Raw genomic sequence first — 26,307 nt, 5'->3', positions numbered from 1 at the left:
CCATCGCAGTCACCAGACTTAAATCCGATTGAGAACCTCTGGTGGGACTTAAAGAAAGCAGTTGCAGTGCGCAAGCCTAAGAATGTGACTGAACTGGAGGCCTTTGCCCATGAAGAATGGGCGAAGATACCCGTAGATCGCTGCAAGACACTTGTGTCAAGCTATGCTTCACGTTTAAAAGCTGTTATAACTGTAAAAGGATGCTGTACTAAGTACTAAGATTGAATGTCACTTGGGGGTTGAATAAAACTGATAATGCTGTGAGCACAGAAAAGACATTTGTGGTTATTTCATTATAACTGTTATGTTATATTTGTCTGACCTACAAGTGCCTCTTTAATGTAAATGTAAGCAAGATGACTGAATGATCAAAAGCAATGTCAAACTGGCCAAAACACTCAATTTCAGTGGGGGTTGAATAATTTTGGCCACAACTGTAAATCATTTGTAAAATCTAGAATCCTGTAATATAATTTGTCTTATTTGAATTAGGTTTGATTTTTCTTTTTAAGACTTCTTTCACTCAGTCAGCTGGGGAGGGGAGGAGGGTGCTTTAAAACATGCAGTTCAGTGTGGGTTTACCACCTTCCGCAGCAAATTTAATGTGGCATGTTGAGTTTCAGGTGGCACCGCCTATGAAACACACCCATTCAAGTCAATGGAGCCACTCTGTAACTGCAAGCCAAATGCCTGGTGCATTGACCACATTAAAATTTGCTTTTCAGCAAAATAAAAAAGAAAGACAGGCATTCAGGAGGTGGCAGGATCGTCCACCGCAGATCATTTTTTTTTTTTTTTTTTTTGGAGAACATGCAAGTGTGAACTAATTTTCGACCCAAATTTCTCCCAAAATTGCCCCATTTATGGTAAAGTGGTTTACACTGATTCAAGTCTGATTCTGTTCCCACAATAAATGGATGGTGAGGAAATATCCTTGTAACATGATGTCTTGGGGTAAGTGACAGGCAAGGAGTACAGAAACTTGTTCTGCTGCCTGGGTAAAGGTATACGTTTGTTTCTTAGCTCATTGTATATACAGAATGATAAATCACTGTGAAAAATTATAAACTCTCCTGTAGTAAACGGCTAAACAAAGTAAAGTTTTGAGGTTAGTATTCTTTTAAACAATATAATTTTATGGAGTGTTTAATGAGTGGTTTTTAAAATAAGTATAGACAAGTATCCCTGGATGTTAAAGCTGAACTCCAGGATAAGTAAATATTCTCTAAATACAAGGGCCATGTGTATGATTACTTGAAACTTGGTGTTCTTTTCTTGTACCAAAAGGCTGCTGGGATATCATCTTCACATTGTGGGATGCTAAGTTGAGGGGGTTATGCCCCTAAGCCCCAGTTTAGACTACAATTTGCATGCTTTTGTTTCTCATAGAATAGGTGCAGGACCCCCCCCCCCTTCTGAGTCACCCCTTGTTTCCACCCCCCACCACAGTCCTTTGGTTCCACCTCCTACCCACCTCCCAGTACCACTCCTTTTAGAGAATACAGAGCCAAGTATCATTTTGTGTGGAATTTGTTAATGATAACAAGAAAAGTAGTAAAATAGATCCCCTTCAGCCAGCAACAAACCCCCCCAACAACATTAGACCCCAAGCAGCAACAACAGATCTCCCATCACCAAGCAACAATAGGCCCCCTCTCTCAAAATTAGATCCCTTCTAGCAACAACTGACCTCCCCCAGCAACAATTGACCACCATGCAAAAACAGATCCCATTTTTTATCTGCAGCTTTTGCATGTAATCATGGTTTAAAAACTGAACAACAGCAACTATCTTCAGTTTTGGTCCATAATGACCTAAATAAGTCCATGTAAAAATACAACTGACAGGGAATATAACCCTCTCCTTTCCAAAATTAAAAAGTAAAAGTTTTTCCTATAGTTCTTTAGTGATAATAAAAATCACTAAAATCAGCATATCACCTATAGGGGATTGTTTTGGGTTTTTTTCTCAACCAAAGTGTAATTACACGTTAAGTGAGCCCAGAACCTGTTCCAACTAAACTGGAAGGTTCACATAGCCATTCCTGCTCTCTGCTTTTCTATATCATACAACAGTCTGCATTAACATGCAAGTCATATTTTAAGCACCCCTTGTAATAGGAATTTTAGTTTTGGTGAGATACTGTCCAAAGGTTTTAATATTTTTAAAGGGGCACAGACACTGCAACTTTTTCTCATCATAACACTGAGAGTGTACCAGGTGATTATAATGTATCAGTCCCTCCCATTCAGATTCAGTGGGCAAAGGACTTGGTAAAACAAACAGCTATTTCTTTAGAGCAGAAAAAGGTGGAAGTCTTCAACAAAGTTTGTTAAAGTCCTCACAATCAGCATATCACCTATAGGGGATTGTTTTGGGTTTTTTTCTCAACCAAAGTGTAATTACACGTTAAGTGAGCCCAGAACCTGTTCCAACTAAACTGGAAGGTTCACATAGCCATTCCTGTTCTCTGCTTTTCTATATCATACAACAGTCTGCACTAACATGCAAGTCATATTTTAAGCATCCCTTGTAATAGGAATTTCAGTTTTGGTGAGATACTGTCCAAAAGTTTTAATATTTTTAAAGGGGCACAAACACTGCAACATTTTCTCATCATAACACTGAGAGTGCACCAGGTGATTATAATGTACCAGTCCCTCCTGTTCAGATTCAGCGGGTAAAGGACTTGGTAAAACAAACAGCTTTTTCTTCAGAGCAGAAAAAGGTGGAAGTCTTCAACAAAGTTTGTTCAAGTCCTCACAATCAGCATAGATCACCTATAGGGGATTGTTTTTGTTTTCTCAACCAAAGTGTAATTACACGTTAAGTGAGCCCAGAACCTGTTCTAACTAAACTGGAAGGATCACATGACCATTCCTGCTCTCTGCTTTTCTATATCATACAACAGAGGAGAAGTAGGAGATTGCAGTTTGACTTCACTAATGTGGTAAAATCACTGTAGCATGCCTAAATTGTATGCTAGAATGCTAGAAAGAACGTAAGGGTACAAACGTAAACTAATAAAAGTCAAGCCCTATGCATAGTAATCCACAGAAACCAATTAGAAATGATCTTTTGTTTTTCTGACAATACCTAGTTTTTCGATTGGTTGCCATAGATAATTGTACACCATTGCTGCATCAATTATGAAAGGCATATTTCACAATTAAGTACTCCTGACAGCTCTTGACATTTATTTTAATGTTGTTTATTTCTGGTTTGATGAATATCCCTCTATGGGGCTTTTTTCTGAGTGCGCCACAGAAGGCAATATTTACATCAGCCTGGCCACCGACAAGAGGACCCAGGACGATTGAGGTAAACATCCTGGAAATGGTATACACAGCATCATGCAATTATTGATAAGGCAACAGATAATGATGTCTTGTTTTATAAACAGTTTTTTTCCAACCTAATTTTCACTGGACAGAAGAGAAGACTAAATATAAACTGTTTGAATATCTTCTGTTCAGCAATGTCTAGACCTCAACACAAGAGTCTCCATCAAGTGGAAGGGACATGTAATATTTATATTTAAAGAAGGACTCTGCTAAGCACTATGTTTAGAATTTTTTTCATATTGTATAATCCCAATGGCAATCACAGATAAACAACAAACTATTATAAAAATAACCCTACAGCTGGGGTAAAGCTTGGAAGACTCTAGAATGCCTAGTAGCGGTGCTACTCTATAACCAACGCTACTATAACTATGACTCTATAAATCCTTTGTAACTTCAGAAAATAATTAAGGAGCAGAGGTTGTAGGCACTATTGCAAGGTAAGTATGCATTTGGGAAGGGGGTAGGGGGATAGAATAGCATAGCAAAGGTGGGATGGGAAGAATAAGGGTGCATTTTTATGTCTGCAGCTTGGAGCCTTAACATACACTATATTGCCAGAAGTATTGGGCCGCCTGCCTTTACACACACATGAACTTTAATGGCATCCCAGTCTTAGTCCGTAGGGTTCAATATTGAGTTGGCCCACCCTTTGCAGTTATAAGAGCTTCGATTATTCTGGGAAGGCTGTCCACAAGGTTTAGGAGTGTGTCTATGGGAATGTTTGACCATTCTTTCAGAAGCGCATTTGTGGGGTCAGGCACTGATGTCGGACGAGAAGGCCTGGCTCACAGTCTCCGCTCTAATTCATCCCAAAGGTGTTCTATCGGGTTGAGGTCAGGACTCTGTGCAGGCCAGTCAAGTTCCTCCACCCCAAACTCGCTCATCCATGTCTTTATGGACCTTGCTTTGTGCACTGGTGCGCAGTCATGTTGGAACAGGAAGGGGCCATCCCCAAACTGTTCCCACACAGCTGAGAGCATACAATTGTTCAAAATATCTTGGTATGCTGACACCTTAAGAGTTCCCTTCACTGGAACTAAGGGTCCAAGCCCAACCCCTGAAAAACAACCCCACACCATAATCCCCCCTCAACCAAACTTTATGCTTAGCACAATGCAGTCAGGCAAGTACCGTTCTCCTGGCAACAGCCAAACCCAGACACGTTCATCGGATTGCCAGGCAGAGAAGCGTGATTCATCATGCCGTAGATCATGTCTCCACTGCTCTAGAGTCCATTGGTGGTGTGCTTTACACAACTGCATCCGACACTTTGCATTGCACTTGGTGATGTAAGGCTTCGATGCAGCTGCTCGGCCATGGAAACCCATTCCATGAAGCTCTCTACAGACTGTTGTGCTAATTTAAAGGCCAAGTTTGGAGATCTTTAGCTATTGACTCTGCAGACAGTTGGCGACATCGGCACATGCGCTGACCCCACTCATTTTAAGTGGCTACTACTTCATGGCTGAGCTGCTGTTGTTCTCAGTTTCTTCCACTTTGTTATAATACCACTAACAGTTGACCGTGGAATATTTAATAGCAAGGAAATTTCATGGATGGACTTATTGCACAGGTGGCAACCTATGACAGTACCACGCTTGTATTCACTGAGTTCCTGAGGGTGACCCATTCTTTCACAAATGTTTGTAGAAGCAGTCTGCATGCCTAGGTGCTTGATTTTATAAACCTGTGGCCATGGAGGTGATTGGAACACCTGAATCCAATGATTTGGAGGGCTAGCCCAATACTTTCAGCAATATAGTGTACATTGTATTAAGGCTGCCCTTTCATTTGAATGATTTTCCCAATGCACCAAAATGTACCAGAAAAAGTGCATGCACCAAGTTAAGTAACACAACACACAACAATGCATGGCTGTACATTACCATGTATTTTGAGGAAGTCAGCAGAGTCTTCTGAGGAAGAGTATTTCTGAGGAAGTCAGCAGAGTCTTCTCAGAAGCCCGTCTCACTACCTGCCCCCTGGACCCTATCCCCTCTCAACTCCTCCGGTCACCCCCCTCTTCCCTCATCCGCTCCCTTACCCACATCTTTAATCTCTCCCTCTCTACTGGCGTATTCCCCTCCCCCCTAAAACATGCGCACATCACCCCCATACTCAAAAAGCCCTCTCTGGACCCCACTGACCTCAACAACCTCAGACCAATTTCCCTGCTGCCACTCACTTCCAAGCTCCTTGAGCGCTTGGTCTTCGATCGCCTAAGCGCCCACCTAGATGACAACAACCTCCTTGACCCACTACAGTCCGGCTTCCGTCCCCTACACTCCACCGAAACTGCCCTCCTCAAAATCACCAACGATCTACTAACCGCCAAAGCCAAAGGCGACTACTCTGTCCTCCTCCTCCTAGACCTCTCTGCGGCCTTTGACACAGTCGACCACCCCCTCCTCCTTAATAAACTACTCTCCCTTGACATCAGAGACACCGCTCTCTCCTGGTTCTCGTCCTATCTATCCCAACGCTCCTTCAGTGTCACCTACAATGGTGCCACCTCCCCTTCTCTCCCCCTCTCTGTTGGGGTCCCCCAGGGCTCTGTCCTTGGACCCCTTCTCTTCTCCATCTACACCTCCTCCCTTGGCAAACTCATACACTCCCACGGCTTCAATTACCACCTCTATGCTGATGATACTCAAATCTACCTATCCACCCCTCACCTCACCCCCTCATTCTCCGCCCGCATCACTCACCTCCTAAACGACATCTCTGACTGGATGTCGCTCAATTTCCTCAAACTCAACCTCTCCAAAACCGAGCTTCTCATCTTCCCCCCAGCCCGCGCCCCCCCCCCATCCTTTCCATCACTACCAACAACACCACCATCAATCCCGCCCAGCAAGCCAAGGTCCTTGGCGTCATTCTGGACTCAAACCTTTCCTTTCAACCTCATATCAAATCTCTCACAAACACATGCAGGCTCCACCTCCGGAACATCGCCAGGATACGTTCCTTCCTTACCCCAGACACCACTAAACTACTAGTACACTCCCTGATTATCTCACGCCTGGACTACTGCAACTCCCTCCTCACCGGCCTACCCCAGTGCAGGCTCTCCCCGCTTCAGACCATCCTGAACTCAGCGGCCAGACTCATCCACCTCACCAGCCGCTCCACCTCTGCCACCCCCCTCTGCCTCTCCCTCCACTGGCTCCCCATTGCCCAACGCATTAAATTCAAATTGCTCACCCTGACCTATAAGGCCATTCACAACACTGCCCCTAACTACCTCACCGATCTGATCCCCAGGTACCACCCTACCCGTACCCTTCGCTCTTCACAGGACCTTCTTCTATCTTGCTCCCTGGTCTCCTCCTCCCACGCACGACTGCAAGACTTCTCCAGGTCCTCCCCCATCCTCTGGAACTCACTACCCCAATCCATCAGACTGTCACCGTCCCTCCTCACCTTCAGGCGCTCCCTGAAAACCCACCTCTTCAGGGAAGCCTACCCCACCCTCACCTAACAGCCGCTGCCCTTCCCTCCTCCTACCACTTCATCCCCCACAGCCGCTTCCTCCGGTGCCTCTACCCCCTCCCTCCTAGATTGTAAGCTCGAAAGAGTAGGGCCCTCTAACCCCTTGTGTACTGTTTGATGTTACTGTTCTGTTTCATGTATTGTCCCCCCCCATTGTACAGCGCTGAGCAAACCCTTTGGCGCTATATAAACACGATAAATAAATAAATAAATAAATAAATATTTTGGTGCACTGCAACACAGGTGCATTGGGGTGTCATTCAAAATGAATGGCAGCACAGCACATCAACACATGTGTTACTGCCACACAACTGTGTGATTCCTTCCTCAGTGCAATTTATTTGAAAGTTCACTTATCCTTTAATACGTTCAAAGAAACTGACCCAGAACAAACACATAGTAAGTGAAATCAGTGTGAGATCAGAACTTCTGATCCACATAATTATGAAAACCTTAGCAATGAATTTCTCTTATTTCCTCCTTTTTGGTTTTGTTAAAGGTGATCTTCAGGAATTTGCCAAAATATACTTTCACCCCACGCTACAAGGACTAAATTCTTCTTAGGTCTAGGGGGAAGATGAAGAGAGTGTATTATTTACCTTATCACCGCTCCAGCCAGTCCTGGTGCTCTCCTTCTCTACAGAAAACCTCCACATAGAGTGGCTGCAATATATTAAATTTTGTTACCCTTCTAGTTATGCTCTGTTGGGAGAAACAACCTATATATAGGTACTTTTCAAATCGTTAACAGACCATTAAAACCACATTTCATAATCTTATATTGCATTTGGCTGTTGATGTCAGTGAGGCATCTATGGCTTTAAGTTGTCAGTCAATTCAAAAATGATACTTACAGTAGGTTATAGGTGGAACCTGATGGGACGTCTGGCCTTTGCTTCTTATAATCTTGGATATTCTATCAGTGAGATCTCCCTGCCATAATTTCTGAATCTGGCCTTGTTGTCCTGGGAGTGTTCCATCCACCTTTTCCTGCTCCAGTATCCCTCTTAGTAACAGTAAAATTCTCCATCCATAATAGAACATAAATAAATCATCTAACAGGAAAAGTGAAAACCTAGAGCTGCTGTTAAATAAGTATTTGACAGCATTACATATTAAATTAGGTGATAAGGAAACAGTGGTGGTAGAAATTTGTTCAGGTGTACAGTAGACTTTAGTACTGAATTAATATCTTGAACTGTTTTCTTCTTAAATATATTTTGGTGATAAGGACATATGGTCATATTTCATCATACTTGCATGTGTCATATCCATCACACCACTTTCCAGATTTGCTCAGTGCATGCCAATGGAAGAGCAGAAAATCAGTTATTTTTTTTTCAATACTGTGTCAGTCAGTCAAGGCAATATTTTGATGAACTGTGTACTTTCATGGACTGCGCACAACAATTCAATATGACCTTAAATACAATCCCTAGAATACTAACAAAGAGAGGCTTCTGTCATTTCATCTTAGATTATTTTTGTGTAAAACTCTACACAGCTGTGAATTTTGTTCTTATACCTTCAATAAGTAGCTAGAATAATTTTAAAAATGGTGGTAAACATATTGGGTCATGCTTAGAAAACTATACATGCAAATTAGTAATTATTTCTTTTTTCCTTTTTATTGTAGGCATACACACTGTTCAACAGTTACACCGTGGAGAGAAATTATCAATATTGCCAAGGCTAGTGACAGCCAGGCCGTTGACGGCCGTTGCAGAAAGTCAAGGTTTTCATTTGGCAGAGTCTGGGGTTGTTCTTACAGGAGATACAGTCATCGAATATCTTCTAGACAATAATATTCTTTCAAAACTCAGACTCCCATTTTACTTATTGATCAGTCTTCGTTCGGACAAATCAAACAATGCTTTCCTATTCAGTATTAGAAATAAAAGTAGACTTTGCTTTGGTGTCCAATTGTTGCCGAGAAAGGTAGTTGTACATACAGGAGGAAAACAGTCTGTTACATTTGACTATTCAGTTCAAGATGGACAGTGGCACAATTTTACCATCGGTGTTGGAGCCAAGTCCGTATCCTTGTTTGCAGAATGTGGAGAGAAGTACTTTAGCAAGGAGTCTGCATTTGATATACAGACACTTAGTCCGGGCAGCACGTTTACTTTAGGAAGGATGGCACCTCAATCTGTTCCGTTCGAGGGAGCAATATGCCAACTTGAGATTATGCCTTCGGCAGAAGCATCTGCCAATTATTGTCTTTATGTGCGGAAGCAATGTCGTCACGCTGATACGTATCGATCTCAACCTGAAAACCTAGAGCAACCATTCTCTTCTGCACATGGGGAAAATAATGTAAATACAAAGGATGAAACACAAACAAAGTCTAAATCAGCCACTGACAAACAACCGGATCTGTTAACAAATGTTACCTCACTACATTGGCAGCAAAATGACCCTCTTAAGAATCTTTCAATGAGCCATGGTGAATCGGCACTTGAAGCTGCCATTGCTCAATCAAGATATAACAAAACATCTAATAGCAAAAACAAAGGCAAACAAATAAACCATCAGAAACCGGTAGAGACCATGAGAAAATATCGGAATTTTTCTATGAACGCTGCAACACCATTAGAAACATTGGCATATGAAAAAACATGGAACAGCACCCAGAAGCAATCTACAAAAGAACTACAGGAAGGAGGAATGGAATTTGTGAAGATCTATAACAGAACGTTGTATCAGGAAGGGAGTGACACACACAACGAATATGACCATTGGTATCCTGACACTGATGAAAGAGATAACTATGAGACTGGAAACAGCTATGAAATCGACATGGAGAACTATGACTACGACTATGAGGAATTGAATTTGCTGTTTGAAATGGATAATTTGGTTGGAGATAAAGGGGACCCAGGGCCTCCAGTAAGTACACTATTTTTGTTATTTAAATCAACTCACTATCAAAAAGCTGGACCTGCAAGGGAAGAGGGTTTATACTCACCTGTCTTATCTTCCATTTTTATGATCTTCACTGGAGTCCATCTGAAGAATCAACACTTTTGGGAATGTCAAATGCCTGTGTCCCCTGCTGCATGGTGTGGTTTTTTCCATTGACAGCTACATTACTACAGTGTACTGTTCCATGAGGAACCATAGACGATGGACCAGGCATGTGACACACCCATAACTGTGTCAGACATGTCAGGGATGTCGGTCTGCAAGACAGTGAAGGTCAGATGAATGGGAATAGGGACAGGTGAATGTAAACACTTTTGCTTATGACATTTAAAAAAAACATACCCAAAACCAAAAAATTTTAAATATTGCAGTTCTTGGATGTGGTGATCTTCAGTAGTTTTCTTTTCCCAGGCTAAATAAAATTTCTGCAAAAAAAAAATTTATTTTTCTTCTCAAAATTCCATTGTTATTATAACTTCCATATTAGATTTGCCAGTTACCTTCTGTAAATTGCTGAAGAATTCCCACCTCTATATATAATAGAAACGAGGAAAGGAAGAGAGGGTTTAGTGACCCCAATCAGAGAGCAGCCTAGAGTGACAACAATTGCCCCCTTCAAAGATACAATAAGGTAAAGTAAAAATGAAACGAGTGAACCAACACATCTAGGGAGTTATAAGCTGCAATATATAACATTTTGGAGATTAGATATGCTTTAAATCAGCAAGTCACTTTGACTTAATGCTAGTGGAAACAATTTTGAAATGTTTAATGTGTGACAAGGTACTGGCTTCTGTTCAATGTAGCATCATTATTGGCTCCACAAAGAGATAGTCATTTTTTTTTTTTTCTTTGGAACGTTCGTTCAGATGTCTCATATCTCCTTACAGTAGTGCCAAGTATTTCAAGAGGCAGTGGAGCATTTTTCATTCTTAATTTATGAAGCTCAGATTAAAGAGAGTGGCTAGCGCCAGCTCTACACTACACACTTCTCTGACACAGTTTTGTCATCCCAGGGAATGTGTGAAATTATTACTATAATGAACTGCAGAACAAACAATGACTCATACAGTCCAACACCTCCTTTCTGCCCCTTCCCTTTTTATAATTATCATTGGGGTGGCTTTGTTTTCTGGCTCCTTTTGAGAAAGCCTGCCAAATTTTCTAAATAGTTTTTTCTCACATATGAAAGTGCCAAAATCTCCACGATGTAAAAATGTACAGTGCTAAATGTAAAAAGCTGGTAGATATGAGATAAATTACACACCAGGGATCTGTTTGCTGTTGTTATGTGTAGCCTTGAATCAGGACATGCTTGGCTTTAACCCTCATCACCTTATAATGTCCTCCATCCTGGCAACTCCATCCTAAAGCCATAAAAGTTACTACCACTTTAAGTCCTTTAAAAAAAAAAGCATTGGTACAGTTCTACAAGGTTTTAGAAAGCAGGGTAGGTAGGCCTTTGAAAGGTCATAATTTACAGTGTGACAGATTTAGGCAACTTGCCCACCAACAAGATAAACACATTCCAAACTGAGAGAGTGAGGCTCATTTAGGGTGAATGATAACTTCAGATACAATCTGAATACTGCAAGAATTGTCACCTTTTAATTATTGAGAGGAGGGCTTGGATATTTTTCTTTTGCCCGTATTGTTTGCTTTAAGATCTATTTACCCATCCTGCAACAAGGATCAATGCTAAACTCCAACCAAAACTTGTTTGCTGGTAGTTTTAGACACAGTAGGGAAGGGTTAGGACCTCCTTCAACTTTATATTGCTGCCTATAGCCCGCATTCATTTTGTAGATATTGCCTCACTTTTAACATAACAGGACATGAAAGAAAACCTTCCCCATTCCAATCCAACGATGGGTACTAAATAGAACATGAAATGACAGGAAATCCTATCATCATGGGTCCAGACAGCCATAAAATGGTTATAGTAGAGTGAGGGAGGTTTAGAACCTCTGTCAGAATTTTATTGCTGTTTGTGTCCCCCTGAGGTAGACTTTCCCTTATTTTTTAGGTGACAGGTGTCAGACAGACTAGGAAAGGAGGCAGAATGCCTTCTGCGGGGAAAATTACAGTTTTTAAATTGGACAAAATTCCAACCCTTTCCAAACATTTCCAAACCTGAGAAAAGGGAAGTTAGGCTTTAAAACATAATTGCACTTTTAAACAATTCATACTTATTTCCCTTTCTCCCTCTGAGACTAAAGTACTCGAACCTCCGCAGATACACACATACCTTCCATGCCTGTACCTTTTCCAGAAAATAGCCCATAGTCTAGAAGTCCCAGTAGGTAATAGCTGCACAGTTTGTTTCTAATATCTATTGGAGCCCTTTGACTGCACAAGTTATTTTCTGGAAAAGGTGAACGTAGTCCCTAAGTTGGACATGTATTCTATAGGTCAGTGGTCTCTAAACTGCGGCCTGCACGCCATATGCAGTCTTTTGCTAGCCTTTATCTGGCCCTTGGGGCACTATTCTGAGACCAACAGCATAGCATAATTCCTTCCACTAGTACCAATGATGGGGTGCCATTAATCCCACCAACACCAACAATTGGGCACTGTTCCTTTCCATGATACCAACAATGTTCTCTATTCCTCCCACTGATACCAATGATGGGGGCTATTCCTCCCACTGATACCAATGATGGGGGCTATTCCTCCCACTGATACCAATGATGGGGGCTATTCCTCCCACTGATACCAATGATGGGGGCTATTCCTCCCACTGATACCAATGATGGGGGCTATTCCTCCCACTGATACCAATGATGGGGGCTATTCCTCCCACTAATACCAATGATGGGGGCTATTCCTCCCACTGATACCAATGATGGGGGCTATTCCTCCCACTGATACCAATGATGGGGCACTATTTCTCCCACTGATACCAATGATGGGACAGTATTCCTCCCACTGATACCAATGATGGGGCACTATTTCTCCCACTGATACCAATGATGGGACAGTATTCCTACCACTGATACCAATGATGGGGTACTATTTCCCCCACTGATACAAGTGATGGGGCACTATTCCTCCCACTGACACCAATGATAGGGCACAATTCTTCCTCCTACTGACCACAGGCAATATGTAATTTTTTAACCCTCATTGACCACCAAGTGTGAGACATTATTTACTACCACTGATGGTGGGATTTTTTTCTACCCTCCACTGGCTAAAATCCGTCCCCCATAAATCCTGCAAACATGTCCTCTGTTTAGAAAGTTTGGAGACCCCTGATTTAGGTCATGTGAATGCAGTCATCTGTGGTGATACCTTCCTCAATATAGGGCTCAACAGGGCTTTTTTTCAGTGGAAAAGCGGGGGAACACAGTTTCACTACCTCCAGCACTGAAAGTATGTAATGGCAAGGGGTGCTGGCGTATGCTGGAAGGTCTATTGATGCTGGCTGCTGGGGGATGTATTGCTATTGGAAGGGATCTATTGTTGCTGGAAGGGATCTACTACTGAAGTAGGAGTTTGATGCTGGCTGCCGGAGGGTCTGTTGATGTTAGCTGCCTACAGATATGTTGTTGCTGCTGGGGGTCTATTGCTGTTGGGGGTTGTATTTTCCTGCAGGGGTCTTTTGTTTCTGGGGAATCTATTGTTGCTGCAGGGGGGCCTATTGCTGCTGGCCGCAAAGGATCTATTTTACTGCTTTTCTTGCTATCATTAACAAATGTAATACAAATTGTTTAGCACCACAAAATTATAGTTGGCTCTATATTCTCTAAAAGGAACAGTCCTGGGTGATGGGTAGGGTGTGGAACTAAGAGACGGTGCTTGGAAGTGGATATAGGGGCATAGACAAGAAGTGACTCAGAAGGGGGAAGTTCTTGCACCTATTTTTTTTTTTTTTAGAAAAAAAGCCCTGGGGCTCAATGGAATTAGTAGTGTTCACTATACCCTTTCCTAAGAGTGGAGGAAAGAGCCTACATGGTGACGTCGTGCTCATATCCTAACAGTTTTATTTGTTGATCAAATTAACTCCTACAATTGAAAATGAGCACTATGGGTACAGTTATCTTCATGAATACCCCAGAATTTTTACTTTGCTGTTTTTAAAACTATGGTGCACATGGAAACATGCCAGTCAGGATAATAATTACCAGTAAACGTACAGTCAAGCTAAGGGCTGCAGAGATGAAAGACATCATGAAATAATATTGATCCCGAATGTCTACAGTGCTACGTGTAGACTCTGTATCACTAGTGACAGTTGGTTCGGTGACAAGCCACTAAAGCTATGAACATGTTATCTGAACAGTGAGCAAGTCAAAGCAGCCTGTGTTCTGGCAATTGCAACACAGACAGAAAGCTGAAAGCAGGAGGAACACAGACAAACAAGAGGAACAATGGAAGCCAGGCTGCAGGTCAGGTGGATCAGAAGGTGAAAGCCGAAACATCTAGAAGGTCAAGCCTAGAAACAGAATACAGAGGCTGGGTTGCAGAAATGATTCCTTATACATATGCTCTTTTGCATCATTTATTTTATTATTTTGAGCTGTGCAATCATGACCGTGGATAATGAGGCACCACCAGTCCTCCTGTACAGGGCCCTGGCCAGCAGGGGGGCCCAGGCAGCTTGGTGAATTGGATGTGGGCAGGGAGGGTGATAGGCACAGCAGGGGGGCAATTACTGGAACTGTTCCTCTGTATGTCTCTCTGCAGCAGCTGAAAGCTGGCTCCTTCTCCTCCCCCTCCCGCAGGATTTCAGCTGCTGCAGAGAGAGCCATACAGGGAATCAGTTCCAGTAATTGGCCCTTGCTTCACCCATCACCTTCCCTGTGCACCATATGTTTCCCCCTGCTGCCCAGGCCCCCCTGTGTGTCCCCATCCCCACAGTTCTCCTTTCCATTGACACATTGACAGCTGAAAGCACACTATAGGATTTTTTTTGGGGGGGGGGCTGTCAGGTTGGCTGTATGGGGCCCCATGGTTTCTAACAGCAGCCCTGTGTACAATTGGCAGGGTTACAGTTCACAAGTCAGAACCCCATGCTTTCCTTAAGGCTGGAACAGCAATGCGTGCAATGCCTAGATTAGCCATTCTCAAACAGGGTTCCGTGGAAGCCTAGGGTTCCTCAAGAAGTTGCTAGGGGATTCCTTAAACTGCTTCCAATTGACCTCCCATCTGATGATGTCTACACAGCCCCTGGTCCAACACCAATTGCCAGGACTATCAACATGACTGCAGGGGTGGCGATCTGACCAACACTGAAAGGAGGAACATTCTTCCCACTAATCACCAGACTTAGCTGGCTTTTCCCAATCATCCCCAATGGACTAATCTTACTAGGGGCTGCCTGAGCCCTGAAAATTATTTCAAGGGTTCTTCTGGGGTAGAGTGGTTGAGAAGGGCTGGCCTAGATGGTTGCCTGAACCCCACTGATCTAAAACATTGCAATAGTAATTTCCCAGTAAAGGTCCATAAATATGGAAAAATACATTATGAGAAGATCAAGTCACATAGTATTTGCACCTGTATTTTAGCTCTAAAACGAATCATTGTTTCTGTCTTCGAGAGCGGTAGATAAATACTGGTGATCTGTGAAGGCAGATAAACTACAGGTTCAGCCTGTGCCTAGCAGAGAAGAATGTATATGCGGAGACATAGCTCTAAGCTATATATCAGCATGGAATATGCAGGGGGATTGTGACTAATATCCTGTGTCTGCTGCGTTCATGACACCTGAATAGGGCTGTCTGCCAACACCAAACCCACCACCTGTCATTAAAGGGAAGCTGGACTGAGAAAATACATTGACTGGCATTAATGAAACTCTCCCACAATGCTGGTTGTTAGTCTGTTATATTAATCCGATGGCTTCAGTCAATTTTGAATCACTGACTCAGAACAAGGATACAGATCAGCAGTTTTGATATTTCTAGCTTCATGTATGTTCTGGGCCAAATACACAGAAAGCACAGGGGGAAATTTACTAAAACTAGTGCACTCAGAATATGATGCAGCTGTGCATGGTAGCCAATCAGCTTGTTTAATAAAGCTTTGGCAATAAAAACTGGAAGCTGATTGGTTTCTAGGCAGAGTTGCACCAGTTTTTGCACTCCAGTTTTAGTAAATAACCCCCATTGCGTCAAGAGATAGCCAGGCAAGTTCAGAAAGAATTCAGCAGTAAAAATTTTGAAACAGTTTTTTTAGGCTGGTTTGACATGTTTTACTGCTTGTCACCCCAACACGCCTTAACACATACACTTTGTGCATTCATTTAGGATGGTACCCCAACTCACAGGTACAGTGAGCAGCAATGCATCTGTGCTTCAGCACACCACAACGCACATGCCAAGCATTGTGGTGTGCTATGGTAAAAAAAAAAGTACAGGTCATATTTTTTTGTCCATAGCCATAGATAACCTCCAATTATCTCAAAACCTCATACTTGGCCGAATCAATTATGTCTCATTGCTGTAATAATTTGAATATCGTTCGATTGGAGGTTATGCTAATTGATGATACCTTTGTGACAAATTAAAACATGTAATGGTATTTTTGCAATTTGTGATTTCATGAACAAAATACGTACGCAAAAATAATGCAGCAGAGGTTGCCCGCTCAGCATGGGCGCCACTCAGAGAACACTTTGCATTTTTTCAGTGAATGCAAAGTGTTCACTGATTGGATGAGGTTGAGATCATGACGTGACTGTCCGTCAGCTTTTCTAATCACAGAATGCTTTGCATTCATTGAGAAAATGCAAACTGTTCCCTGAATGGTAGCCATGCCGATTGAGTGGCCTCCTGTGTTCATAATGCAGTAGGGCAGCTGCCCGGCACAGGACCCAGAAACTAGTGGAGATCAGTGGAGTAGTGCTGTCTACTACAGTGATTTCCAGCTTCTATGTGGATCCCACAGGTATGGTACATTCATGTTTACCTTGGTCCAACCTGGACCAATGTAACTATGTAGAAAATGCCATTCCTAAAATTCAGCTTTAATAATTTGCTACCTTTAAAGTCCCATTTTTTGCATAATAGCTTTATGATAGGCACACAAATGATTACATGCTTACACCAAATTCCAGTGGCAAGAATTGGTGGATTCTTGTGGCTGGGGTGACGGGTGACAGGTGTATGTGAACAGCAGCAGCTGCTCAGGCTGCACAAAGCAATGACAGGCTGAGAGGATCCATCGCTGTTCACATGTATCTCCACAACAGTTACATTCAGTTAGGGATGGATGTCTGAGCCTGGATTTATCAGTCCAGGATCTCTCATCCTTCCCTAACCTCATGTAACTGCTGATTGTGCAGATACATGTGAACAGCGACGGCTCTTCACAGCCTGTCATTGCTTTTTACAGGCTGCACGGCCGCTGCTGTTCACATACACCTATCATCCCAACCGAAAGACTCTGCTGATTCCTGCCACTGGAATCCAGTGTATGCATGTAGTCACCCTTGCAAAGGAGGCCATAGGAATTTGATGCCTAGATTAAACGCTAGTCCAGTCCAGTTACTTTACAGCTGTTATAAACAAAACAAAATAACTTTTTGTTATTAAGCTCCTTCAGAAAATGCTATTTGTTTGTCTGTCTCCGGCTTTGGAACAAGCATGCAGCAGGTAAAGTCAGAACAGCTAATCTGTATACTTTAATAAAACAGAAACTCTATAACTTCCCCCAGAAAAGTCAAACTTTCACCCTTGAAAGTGCAAATATCATAATCCTTTTCAATAATCTACGTAAACACACACCCTCTCCCACAATCTCATACTACTACCATAATGTCCATAATAAAGTCCCAAATTCAAAATTGAAAATCCAAAATAAAAATGAAAAAATTAAAAAATTATAGTCCTCACTCTTCAATCTTCCAACTGTGAAAATGTCCAAATCTTCCCTTCAATCCAAAGATTAAATCCACTGAATTTGGAAAGGCTGGGCACCAACTTGACAGCCAGGACAGTCAAGAAAGCACATAAAGTTCTGAATCAGTTGGAGCTGGCTATGGAATGTGTCTGGACCTGTCATACGGCTGTGTGTAGAGGCAGATGGTGGGAGAGGTGGCTGTCCTCACTCTACTCTTGCCGGACCTGCGATAGTAATGCACACTATGATTGATTCTGAACCATTTTCCTAAGTGTCGGGATTGTGATAGTGACCACTTTTTTTGCTCGTTGTCACTGTCTGCTTCAGTGGTGCTGAACTTCGATCCTCCAGGTCTTCCAACAGCATGTTTTTCAAATCTTACTACAGATCTCTAGATGAGATCATTTGTGTTGTCTTCATGAGTTATTATTTAAAGCCGAGCTCTTGGCAATTATGCATGCATTGCATATCATTAAAGCCCGACCCCAACATTTATTTCTTTTTAACTTTTAAATAAAACAAGGAAGGCTTAGAGGCTCTAGAAAGTTTATTGCTGCTTCAGACTCCACTGGGGGAACACCAGGAGAAGAAATGACAGGAATGGGGTCACTGAGGGACAGGAAAAACTAGAACAACTGAGATTCTGTCCTTTTCAAAATATAAAAGAAAATTAGAAAATACAAAAACTGTTTTCTTTGTCACCACCACATTGGAAACATTTAGCATTGACTCCCTTCTCAGGACTGATTAACTACAGCCGCTGTTTGAAAAAATTGCCCAAATTGTCCCTTTGTCAGAAGTCAATTCATCAACTTTTGTTGAGCTGGGGAGCTGATCAAAACTTGGCTGGTCCTTGCTGGATCAGTGTTTGGGAAGCTGTAGAGACCCTCCAAGTACAGAAAAGTACCTGTTGAGCTGCCAGAAATTCACTTAACACCTAAACCCTGCTGTGGGCCGGCAACACACAAAATGATTGTTGACTGAGTGGTGTCAGCCCTACCCCAGTAGTCTCTTTTGCTAAACTACTCAAACTACTCCCAAATTCAGAACTGTGCAACATAAATGCTCATCATTCTGTAGTCCAAGATAAGAACGGTGTGCTATAACAGATATAAGCCTCATGCGCGCTGCTTTTACAGGCGTTTGAATCACTAAACACCCCTCCATGTTAGCCTATGTGTCCATGCACACTATAGGCGTTTACAGGAGTATAGGAGCAGATAAAAGCCACCAAAGTCATGTTCAGGAGAGGAGATTTTGAGCATAAAAAACGCCTGACACACCTAAATGTGGGTAAACGCGCCTAAATGTGCCTAAGCGCTAGAGCATTTTTCATTGCATTTCAATGGCCAGAATAAATCAATATTCTGGCCAATTAAGTAAACGCCCCAGCACTTGAGGCACATAAACACATTTGCAAAAACGTGGCTTAGTCATGTTTGTGAAGCTGCTTTTCTCCTGTCCGGAGAAAAGAATTTATAAAAGCCCCAGTGTATATGAAGCTATAGTGTGCAGAGGTCATTTGACCGGCAGTGTGGAGGTTTTATGTCACCTCTTCACAGCCTGTGTTAGCCCCTAAAAGTCCACAGCACTGTGCCCCAACAGCGTGCATTGCATGTGGTTGCAGCGTGATCCCATTGAAAACGTGTGGAGGGGGTCCATCAAATGTGAGAGGGGATTTAATTCTTGCTTAGGCATGTGTACACCCCCATTAGCTGCCTTTGCAGCTAAAAATGCAGCACAATCATGTGCTTTTACCACCCACCCCAACAAACAAGAGGCATATATATATTTCATTCTGTTCTCCTGTTTTAAAGCACTGGGGCCCTCATAACCCAAACAGTACACTACCTCAATGAAGTTGCTTGTGTGGGTTTACCCAGGGTACTCTGATTATTTATTACAGGTACTTATGTAGTGCCATCAATTTACACAGTGCTTTACATATATATATATATAGTACATTCACACCAGTCCCTAACCCTCAAGGGGCGTACAATCTAAAGTTCTTAACTCACATTCATACATACACATACTAAGGCTAATTTAGACAGGAGCCAATTAACCTACCAGCATGTCTATGGAATGTGGCAGGGGAGCTCCAAGCAGGTGGTGCCCTGGTTTGGAGTTGAACCAACAACCCTAGTACTGCCAGCCAGAAGTACTAACCATTTAGCCACTGTGCTGCCCGTGGTTTTGTCGCACACTCCAAAGACATGCTGGTAAGTTTATTATTGGCTCCTGTCTAAATTAGCCCCAGTATATACATGTGAGTAAGGGACCTAACACTGTAAGCTCCTGGAGGGCAGAGACTGATGTGAAAGTACAATACACTGTATATAAAGTACTGCATAAATTGTCAGAACTACTGTATATAAAGACATATAACAAATAAAAAATATCAAAGAACTTCACCTGTGTATTTTGTGCCTGGAGTCCAGCTTTAGAGTCCATTTACACCAGATGCATTGGGCTGTGTTGCACAACACACATCGTCAGCACATATCAATATATTAGCACCTTGGTGTGAATGGTCCCTAAAGTCTCTGTCCCATTTGCAGTAATGCTTGCTGCCCTCTGAAAATTTGCAGTGGATGACTTTTCAGAGGACGGTATAGCAGTAGATGACAGGCATTCAGATAGCACTGCTGCCCTGGTTTTTGTGCCAATTTTACATTGTGGGACGGGGCCATGACTATGAGCCAAGCATTTGCAGTTGCAAAGTGGCCCCATTCAATTCAATGGGCGACTTTGACAGGTGGTACCTACTTCGAAATCTGCAAAGCATCACAACCACAGCATGTGTACAGCCCTGTCTGGCTGTATTGTTGGGATTCAGGTGGGCAGCTGGGGGATATGAGGGAAAGAGGGAGTGGGCATTACCTCCCCCTGTTAAAGAGCCCTTAAATTGTAAATCACAAGAATATAGGAAAACTATTGAAATGTTGGATGAAATAATAATGAAAGGAAACATGTAATTCGATCACTGAAGAAAAGGGAATTGGCAAATGAATGAAAAAATGGGACGAAGACAGCATAGTAACTATAAATCTTTATAAACAGGCCTTCTGGTGTACACAGTGGGAAAGTTCAGGAGCTGAAATGTGATCCAGTTAATGGTCCGTAACAGTTACATTTATTTATTGATCTAGATAATTTGTGAATATTGAAAGCCCACCATTTCCTTGCAGAAAATAAACCGGCATTCCACAGTCCTCAATAGGGATCAGTGTGTTCTGTGTAGCATTGAGTGCCTGGCCTTTTTTTCAGCTGAAAGTGGGAGCTTTGAGTCTGCTCTCTGTGATCTTCCTGCAAGGTTAGAAGGTGTTGATAATTGATAGTTTGGGATTTAAACTCGAGACACTGGAGCTTACTCATTCCTAGACTCTCACTAACATGCCTGTGTTTCTCTGTCTCTCAAGGGTCCTCCAGGTCCTCCCGGTTTACCAGGTCCCCCAGGGAAAAGAGGTCCAAGGGTGAGTAATTGGCATATCACGTTTCACATCTGTTTTCTTCCTACTACCTGCTAATAGATTTCATTTCAGTTATCCTTGGTGAACAGAGTTTTTAAACGCTGGAATGTATGACTTGTCGGAAAATCTAAGTGGTGACTGTGTGATTTTTCCAACATAAACTTAAGTTTACGTGTCAGCAGGATGAGATTAGAGGTTTTTATTTAACCTAAAGGACTGTAGAACATAAATTACATGTCTTAGTAATGCAAAAGTGCTTTTAACAACATCAGTGGATAAATATGTAAAAATATGATGGAACATACCCAACTCTAAAATAGAGGTGATGAATTCGGGTGTGAAAATCTTGTGTGCAGTCAGTTGGTACAAATACCTGAATGGGACTTTGGATATGCTTTCATCTACTCAAAATATTTCAAGTAAGATATCAATATAAATATATATGTATTTATTCATTTTACTTGAGGTCTTTAGAATAGATTAAAGCACCCCAAAAGCCCCAATAAGCCAGTTTTTGGCATTTGTAATTGGTTAATGCGTAGAGGGGGTGTGGCACGCTACAAAATCATTTGACGGCAGAATTATATATATTGTATATTGCTACTGGAAAACATTTGTAGCCTCATAGGACCCAATCTCTGCTCAAGTGCCGCACTGGACTGTCTAGTTGCGGGTAGGACCAGGATGTACTAATGATTACAGAAATGTATTAACTGATATCTTTTATATGTGTTGATGCTGAACTCTAGACAAAAATAAAATGCACAAATTAATGGAGTTTTATAGTCATTAAAGTGATAGTATAAAGCCTTCTTAAAGTGGAGTTCCATCCAAAATTGGAAGCTCTGCTTTTCTGCCTCCCCCCCTCCATTCTCCACTGCCACAATTGGCACCTTTTGAGGGAGAAGGGGGAACGGGTACCTGGTTTTGACTTTCCCCTCTGCAGACCTCTGGGATACTTCCAAGGTCTCAGAGGACTGCGGCCCATTCACAAAGCACAGAGCAGGTTTCACTGCCAGTTTCCCTTAGTCAGCAGCTAGCTGTTGGCTTTTAATTTTTTTGGGGGGAGGTGGCGGGAGCCAGAACTCTGCTTTTAAGAAAAAAAAAACTGCCCACTGCAAGGACATACTACTAGTACATTACAACAAACCTACCTGTAAAAAGGATCCCTCCAGCGGTGCTCTATTACTGCTGACAGGGCTTCCATCTTCACCCGGCCTTCTTTCCGGTTTGCAGGCTCCAACTGTTTGAATAGCTGAAACGTGATGACGTCACACTTACGCATGAGCCTGGGAGTCATGGCTGTGACACCGCGCTCTAGATTGATGGCACATTCAGTATTCCCTCAATTCAAAGCTCAGTGTGCGTGCTCCGGTGACATCACCGGCTGCAGAAATTGTGAATATTTCTGAAACACTGCATGTTTAGGAGATATCAATTGTAACAGGTACAGTGGTACAAGTCACCAAGCAGCGTTTCCTACCACTTTAATACATGATTAAAATATATATATATATATATATATATTTTTATTTTTTTTTTTAATGAAAAGTAGTGTAATGGTCTTAATTTGACCTAGAGTCAACCTCCTACAGTCCTACAGTTCATGCGTGGACAGTAATCATGCTGATAGGAGGAGAAAGAAAGTGAAATAAGCTCTTCACTATTCTGCTTCTCCTATGACTGTCCAGTCAAAGGCTGGGATGGGTCCAGAATGACCTGAGCCAGTGTTTCTCAACCTTTTTTCATTCAAAGCACCCTTTACAATTCTGCACAATCTCGAGGCACCCCATTCTAAAATGTAAAAAACAAAATTAAGAGTTTAACATAATGCACCAACATCCACATACATAGGACACCCAACGTTAGTGGTGATTTATTTTTCCAAAGCAAACTAATCAGATGCTGGTTTTCCAGCACGCCCGTACAATAAAAGGCTTTTATCGGGCAGGCTGCTTTACACATTGGCCAAATGTCGGCCGGTTTCTGTTGAACCGGACGATACCAGCAGATATTCTGCTCATTTGTACCAGGCTTACAGAGCTCCCATCAAAAGATAGATAGGTAGATACTATAGATATAACAAAATAAATACACTGATATGCCCTAGAGGTATTTTCACTTTTCAGACTAAGAACATTTTCAGCAAATGCTAATAATACAGTAAATGTTATTTGCAGGATGTTTGAGTGAAAATACCTCTAGGGCATATCAGTGTATTTATTTTGTTATATCTATAGTATCTACCTATCTATCTTTTGATGGGAGCTCTGTAAGCCTGGTACAAATGAGCAGAATATCTGCTGGTATCGCAACCATTATATCTAATGACTGGCAAACTGCAATATATACTGACCGGCCACTTTATTAGGTACACCTTGCTAGTGCCAAGAAAATTTCCCCCACAGCTTTACACCACCACTACAACCAGCCTGAACCGTTGATACAAGGTAGAGTGGATCTATGCTTTTCAGTTGTTTATGCCAAATTCTGACCCTACCATCTGAATGTTGCAGCAACCAGTCTGCCCATTCACCTCTGACCTCTGACATCAACAAGGAATTTTCCTCCACACAACTGCCACTCACTGGATATTTTCTCTTTTTCGGGCCATTCTCTGTAAACCCTAGAGATAGTTGTGTGTGAAAATCCCAGTAGATCAGCAGTTTTTGAAATACTCAGACCAGCCCGTCTGGCACCAACAACCATGCCGCATTCAAAGTCACTTTAATCCCTTTTCTTCCTCATTCTGATGCTTGGCTTGAACTTCAGAAAGTTGTCTTTACCATGTCTAGATGCCTCAATGCATTGAGTTGCTGTCTTGTGATTGGCTGATTAGCAATTTGTGTTACCACCAAGCAGTTGAACAGGTGTATCTAATAAAGTAGCCAGTGAGTGTATTACATGTTTGGGTTGGCTTTATTTATTATTAGCAACATTAAAGTGCACATTTTTTTTTTTTAAAGACATAGGAACATAGAAAAAACATAGACATAGAAAAATAGAACCAATTTATATGAAGTTTTCCCAAAACCATTATTTTTTCCCTTCAAAGCCCAGCTCCAGGAAAAATAACATTTAAAGGATAGGTTCACATTTGGGAACATGTTACATGTTCCATCTGTTTTTAGAGTGGAACATGTAACATGTCCCCAGTACTGCAGCCACCACCTGCTGCTCCCCCCTCCATGTGACAGCAGTATGAATTTACCTGTACTAGCTGTCAGTACTTAAAAACAGCGTGGCCGTGCAGGGCTCCACCCGCATGGCCGTGTCATTCATTCACAATGTTCTGTGAATGAATGAACTACAAGTTCCGACAGCTTTAGTGGTTGACGGCTTGTGGTTCTCGATGAACTGCTGCGGCGATGTGAAGCGCCGTGATATTCATTTTATCTTCCTGTCAGTATACGTGCTTGCCCGTACATCCCATACAGGCAAGCATATATACTGACAGGTCTGCAGGAGACCTGCATGGCACCAGTGATCTACAGATCACTGGTGCAATACTTTACAGACTCTTGAAGCCAAGTCAAAAATAATAAATGCTCATTTTTTTAACTGCAAAAAACTGTGCATTAATTATTTTTGTGCAAAAGGTGAACTTATTCTTTAATTTGTGCATTAATAACCTTACGCCTAAGGCTGGCCATACATTAAAGGATTATCTGGAGATTTTTGGTTTAGATTTACCAAAAACCATATAATAGGAGGACAAACCTAAACAACACTTTCAGTTGTATCCAATTAGGCAGGTCCTTGCACTACACAGTTGAAGGTAAATCTAAAGGAAATTGGGCAGAAAATTGGAAGATAATTGTATAATGTATGGCCAGCCTTAGTTTTGATTCTAAACACCTCTTCCCAAGCCATCCTGCCGTGTAATGGATCAGTCACAGTTCTATGAGGAAAGCTAATTTCCTGGGGACTGGTCATATTTTCCCATTTGTTAACTTGGCTACCAATCCCCTCACTGCCCTATGAGTTCTCCTGCCTATAGAGGCTAGGAGAGAGGATCCCACCGTTGGGAGTTTTGTCTTCACCAATGGGACTTGTCCACATCATACAGGAAGTGGATATTTGAAAAAGGTAAATAGAAGCTGGCATGACTGTCAAGTTATGTGACCGCAACTTCAGGTAAGTAAAATTAGCATTTGGATATTTTCTTTTTTGTACCAGTGGCTTTTTAGAAGGAGGTAGGAGGCTGGGGTTGCTAATATCCTTGTGGTTTGCTTTAGAGATGAATAACTGGTGTGGATATTTTATACATAAATACTTGGTCCAACTTGAACCAACGTAACAATGTACAGTATATACCATACCTTGCTGATGCTTCTGGAAGCTGCAATCAAAGTAGATACCACTACTCCAGTGATCTCCATTCGCTTCGGGTCCCTTTTCAAGCGTCTTCCCTGCTGCATTCAGAATACAGGACACTGACTACTTGGCATGGATGCCATGCAGAGAATGCCTTGCATTTTTTTAATGAATGCAAATGGTTCTCTGATTGAAAGAGATGAAGAGTGTGATGTCATTGCCCTACCCCTCTACCTTGTCCAGTCAGAGAACCTTTTGCATTCAAAATGCAAAGCAATCTCTGAATTTTGCCTGCGCTACGCGGCCAACCTTCTTCAGCATGCAGGATTCGGAATGCCAATCTGTTCTAAATGCAACAGGGCAGCTGCTTGTAATTAAACAAATATACTTGTGAGCCACCAGAGTATATAAACAAATGAATGTATTAGATTGCTGGTTAACTAGCACACTCTCCCAAGATGTGCGTTTTAATATCAACTGATCAAATAATTTCCGCACTATAATACTAACTAAAAAGTGCTCAGTGCATATAATATATATGTAAAATATTCACTATTGGTGTCTTAAACAGAAAAGCTGCTTGGTTCAAGTTGAGATCACTGGAGTAGTGGTGTCTACTTCAGTGATTTCCACTGTTCAAAATAATAGCAGTGTGGAGTTCTATTAGTGAGGTCATTCATTTTTTGAAAAACTGGTGGCAATTATTGCCCTTATTTAAGGAAGGAAGGCAGCAAATGTTGTACATGCTGGTTACAGTGCATTTCTCTCTGAAATTCTGAGGAAAATGGGTCATTCCAGACATTGTTCAGAAGAACAGCGTACCTTGATTAAAAAGTTGATTGGAGAGGGGAAAACATATAAAGAAGTGCAGAAAATGATAGGCTGCTCAGCTAAATGATAGCAAATGC

The 26,307-nt window shown here is 42.0% G+C and overlaps 1 protein-coding gene across 2 annotated transcripts in view; it reads left to right on the top strand.

Moving 5' to 3' along the window:
- Positions 1–26,307, top strand: part of COL24A1 (collagen type XXIV alpha 1 chain) — a 384,809-nt gene that overhangs the window by 89,986 nt on the left and 268,516 nt on the right. For both annotated transcript variants that reach the window (XM_089684422.1, XM_089684421.1), the window contains exons 3-4: positions 8,476–9,728; positions 21,032–21,085. In XM_089684422.1, the coding sequence (XP_089540548.1) occupies positions 8,476–9,728; positions 21,032–21,085 (1,307 nt within the window). The remainder of the gene's footprint in view (positions 1–8,475; positions 9,729–21,031; positions 21,086–26,307) is intronic.

The sequence above is a fragment of the Staurois parvus genome, unplaced genomic scaffold (genome assembly GCF_062004578.1).
Source record: "Staurois parvus isolate SC_StPar_1 unplaced genomic scaffold, SC_StPar_1.0 ptg000347l, whole genome shotgun sequence".
Lineage (NCBI taxonomy): Eukaryota > Metazoa > Chordata > Amphibia > Anura > Ranidae > Staurois > Staurois parvus.
Note: the sequence above shows the minus strand (reverse complement) of the source record. Positions and strands in the feature narration are given on the sequence as shown.